The 3454-nt window shown below is 52.0% G+C and overlaps 1 protein-coding gene across 1 annotated transcript; it reads right to left on the reverse strand.

Moving 5' to 3' along the window:
* Positions 1-1451: 1451 nt before the first annotated feature.
* LOC125530936 (uncharacterized) lies at positions 1452-2303 on the reverse strand. Its single transcript, XM_048695351.2, has one exon. It carries the CDS (start codon positions 2253-2255, stop codon positions 1584-1586), a length of 672 nt encoding a protein of 223 aa, XP_048551308.2. The 5' UTR covers positions 2256-2303; the 3' UTR covers positions 1452-1583.
* Between the last annotated feature and the right edge of the window lie 1151 nt (positions 2304-3454).

A 3454-nucleotide genomic window follows, 5' to 3' on the forward strand; every position in this document is an offset into this window, starting at 1 on the left:
TGGACCTCTTTATAAGGGAGGTTCTTTCCCCACTTGTATGAGCATGAGAACAAGAGGGACATCCACGCGTGCTCCTCCTCCGCCGCCCGCCTCGCCACGACGCGACGCGACGCGACGCGGGTTGCGGGAATGAGCCGAGCCGATGTCTAAATTTTTGCCACGCACGACGGGTATACAAAAGGTCACGCGGGGAAGCTGAAACGTTTTTCTGTAGTGGACACTGAATCCGAACGGCTCGCCTCTTCAGCTGAAGTCTGTTCGCTTCGTCTCCCTCTGTTGCTTCACCTCCCGTCGCACCCTGTTCGCCTCCTTCTCCTGTGCCTATATAGGAGAGGCCGCTCCTCTCCAGAGAGACACACCAGAAAATCCTCATCCTCTCGCCACAAAATTCCTGAGCACTGAGCTATTGCTACGATCTTCCCCATCCCGGCTTGCGGCGTGCACCGCAGGTCAGAACAGTAGGCCTCCGAAACCGCACCTTTTGAGTCCTGTACGGGAGAAGGGTGATAAGGTTTTTGGGGAGCGCTTCGCGCGACTACTGACTTCTTCGTCACGGATGCTCCGGACTCCGACGACTACTTCCCCAACGACGACTTCTTCCCCGACGTCGACAACCTCCTCGACGACATGGCTGGCGAGGACACCGCCCCCAAGTCCAGCGCTTCTGCTGCTGCTGTCCCGTACGTGTTCTTCCTCTTTCTATTAGAGGTCATGCTTCAGTTCCTTGTTCTAGTGTTTGCCCTAGATATGTTAGACTCTGTTTCATATATGCAACTTGCTATACTGTCTGCTCTAGATGTGTTTAGTCACGGTTCATATATAAAGATATTGTTTACCTTCTCTTATATAAATCGCATGACTTGCTTTATCACTGTCATACTAGTCATGCTTTATCTAGTATTTATGTTAATAAAATCATTCGGTAAATTGCTCATATTTCCAACATGTCTCCGATAGGCAATTGAACGACATATGTGGTAAAGTAGAGATCTTGGGTCTAATGCATGTATTTTTGCCTCGACAGGGATTTGAACCGATTGAGTTATCATCCTCATTAGGACATTTGGGGCGTGCGTGTGTGTGTGTGTGGGGGGGGGGGGGGGGGGGTCATTTTGCCGAGTTCCTTTGACATGGTTCTCTTGACGTGCCCGACTTCGCTCATTGTTTTGAGGTAAGCATAAAAGAGTGGTTCGTTAAGAGAAAGAAAGGGACCAAAGAGGGGATAGCTTTGGGACCTCACACCAACTGCTACATGGGGTGCCTTTTGTGCACTGTTTGACAAGGATAAACATCCTCAAACACGCGATGGGATGTTTTTTTTTTAGTATTTATTAGTACTATTTTCCATTTTCCTGCCCATCAATAACCGTGTGCCGATGTCCACAATCAGTATGCCCTTTGCATGAGAGAAAGGAAAAGACGTCCGCAAGAGAGGGGGAAAACCGCGCCAATTTGAATTAGCGAAATCATTTATTCAAATTTCATTACAACGTAAAGCACATGTCGTGTTGATTATTTCAATACATATAGTGTGGTATGCCATCACACCGTGAAAGAGAGATGACTAAAAAGAGAAAGTCCATTCAGCCTCCGAACTTGGCTTTGTAGTCCTGCCACAGCTGCTGCACGTTCTTGCCGAGAATCTGCGCGAAGAAGTCGTCGCTGTACCCGCTCTTCATCTTGGCGTTGAGCTGCGCGACGAACCCGGGCTTGAGCGAGTCGCAGTAGTCGAGGAACCTCGCCGTGATGTCGTATCCCTCGTCCCACCGGCTGCCGCTCCCCTGCGGCCTCCAGTGCCCGGGCGCGAGCCCGGCCTTGAGCCGCACGTAGTCGGCGATCCCCTCGATGAGCCCGCCGTTGGCCGCGCCCTGCCCGTTCCACTGCCACACGTGCGTCGCCTCGTGGTACAGCACGCCGGTCACCTCCTTCTTGACGTCGCCGGAGGTGTAGCCGCCGACGTAGCTGGCGCTGAGGTGGATGCCGTTGCCGCTGGTGAAGGCGACGCCGTCGATGTCCTCCACGACGAGGGTGACGGCGTCGACAGGCTTGCGGTCGGCAGCGGCGCGCTGGTTGAAGGTGCTCCAGATGAAGGTGGAGGCGTCGGAGAGGACCTGCTTTGAGTACGCGAGGCCGACAGCGTTGTCGAAGCGCTTGCCGCCGGCGGTGCCCGACGCCGTGTTCGACGCGTCGAACGTCACGGCCCGGGCCATCGCGGCCATGGTCACCAGGAGGAAGAAGGCTACCTGAAGCTTCATTTTAGGTGGATGTTTGCAGCTATCGGTGTGGGTGTGATTTTGCTGCCTGTGGTAGTGGCTATATATAGTACCCAAATCGGGTGCTGATGGTAGTATACGTGTTAGGTTGAGTCAAAAGCATTGACTGGTACTTCGTCTGCTTTGGTGGTCGCCATCTCTGCATAAATGTGATGCAAGAAAGTTCGAAGGGACACCATGTCTCCATATGAAAAAGTCACGTATTTGTCTCCTGATTTCACTATACGCCTTATCTTTCTTTATCGGTCAGATCAACGTGTATCAATAATGGCCAAGCATCCAAATCTAGTTGCTAGAAAGTATTTTCTTAGAGCAACTAGTATAGCAGAGTTGGCATAATTTGAATCACTACAAAATGCTATGCAGGCGATCACAGGCTTTGACAAAGTTAGAAATTCTCCAAAAGATGAACTTGCATAAATTCCGTGCAAGTAGGACCTGTCGGTCGTGCTTATTTTCCACCGATATGCCTGATTTAGAAGAAATTTGATTCATACAACACATTCAGAGGCATCAAATTCATTCTATAAATAGGGTTGGAAAATTAATTGCACTATGACTAACATTCATAGAACAACTAACTGATTTAACTAATGTGTAGCCCAATACTAACTACTTGCCGCTACCACGGTGGCAACGGGGAATGTGACATTCGACACTGCAATCTCGTGGAAACGCGCCTCTACGGCCTCAGTGTAGACCGACCATGTGCGGACAACGGCATTGCTGGCCTCGATGGCCGGGAAATGGGGCACAACGGCCTCATTGCACACCGGCCATGCCTTGGTGACGGCGGCAGCGGGCATAGGGTGGGCGCTGATCCAAAATCCGCCGCTCCCTTTTCGTGCCCCCCTTTCGACCTTTCTCCATGGCAATGTCGTACGAGGCCCAAAGTGGGGCTAGTTCATCTAGCTGCTCTTGCTATTGCTCCTCCTTATCCCAAAGATGAGGGGATGCTCCTTCTGTTGCGCCATTGACGAGGAGGTGGTGTATTGGAGGTGGCGAGAGAGTGGCGGGGAGGGGATTGCATAAGGGAGAGAGGGGCGGGCGTTGGCCGTTTGTAGGCCGACGAAGACACCTTTAAGGGAGGCGCTAGGGAGGCGGCAAGCGGCAGGCGACCATCAAGTAGTGTGCTTCCCGATGAGAAACGTGGCCTACTCACACGCCTCCTTCTGGATTGC

This window comes from Triticum urartu, chromosome 6A (assembly GCF_056163025.1).
Source record: "Triticum urartu cultivar PI428250 chromosome 6A, HENAU_Tu73, whole genome shotgun sequence".
Lineage (NCBI taxonomy): Eukaryota > Viridiplantae > Streptophyta > Magnoliopsida > Poales > Poaceae > Triticum > Triticum urartu.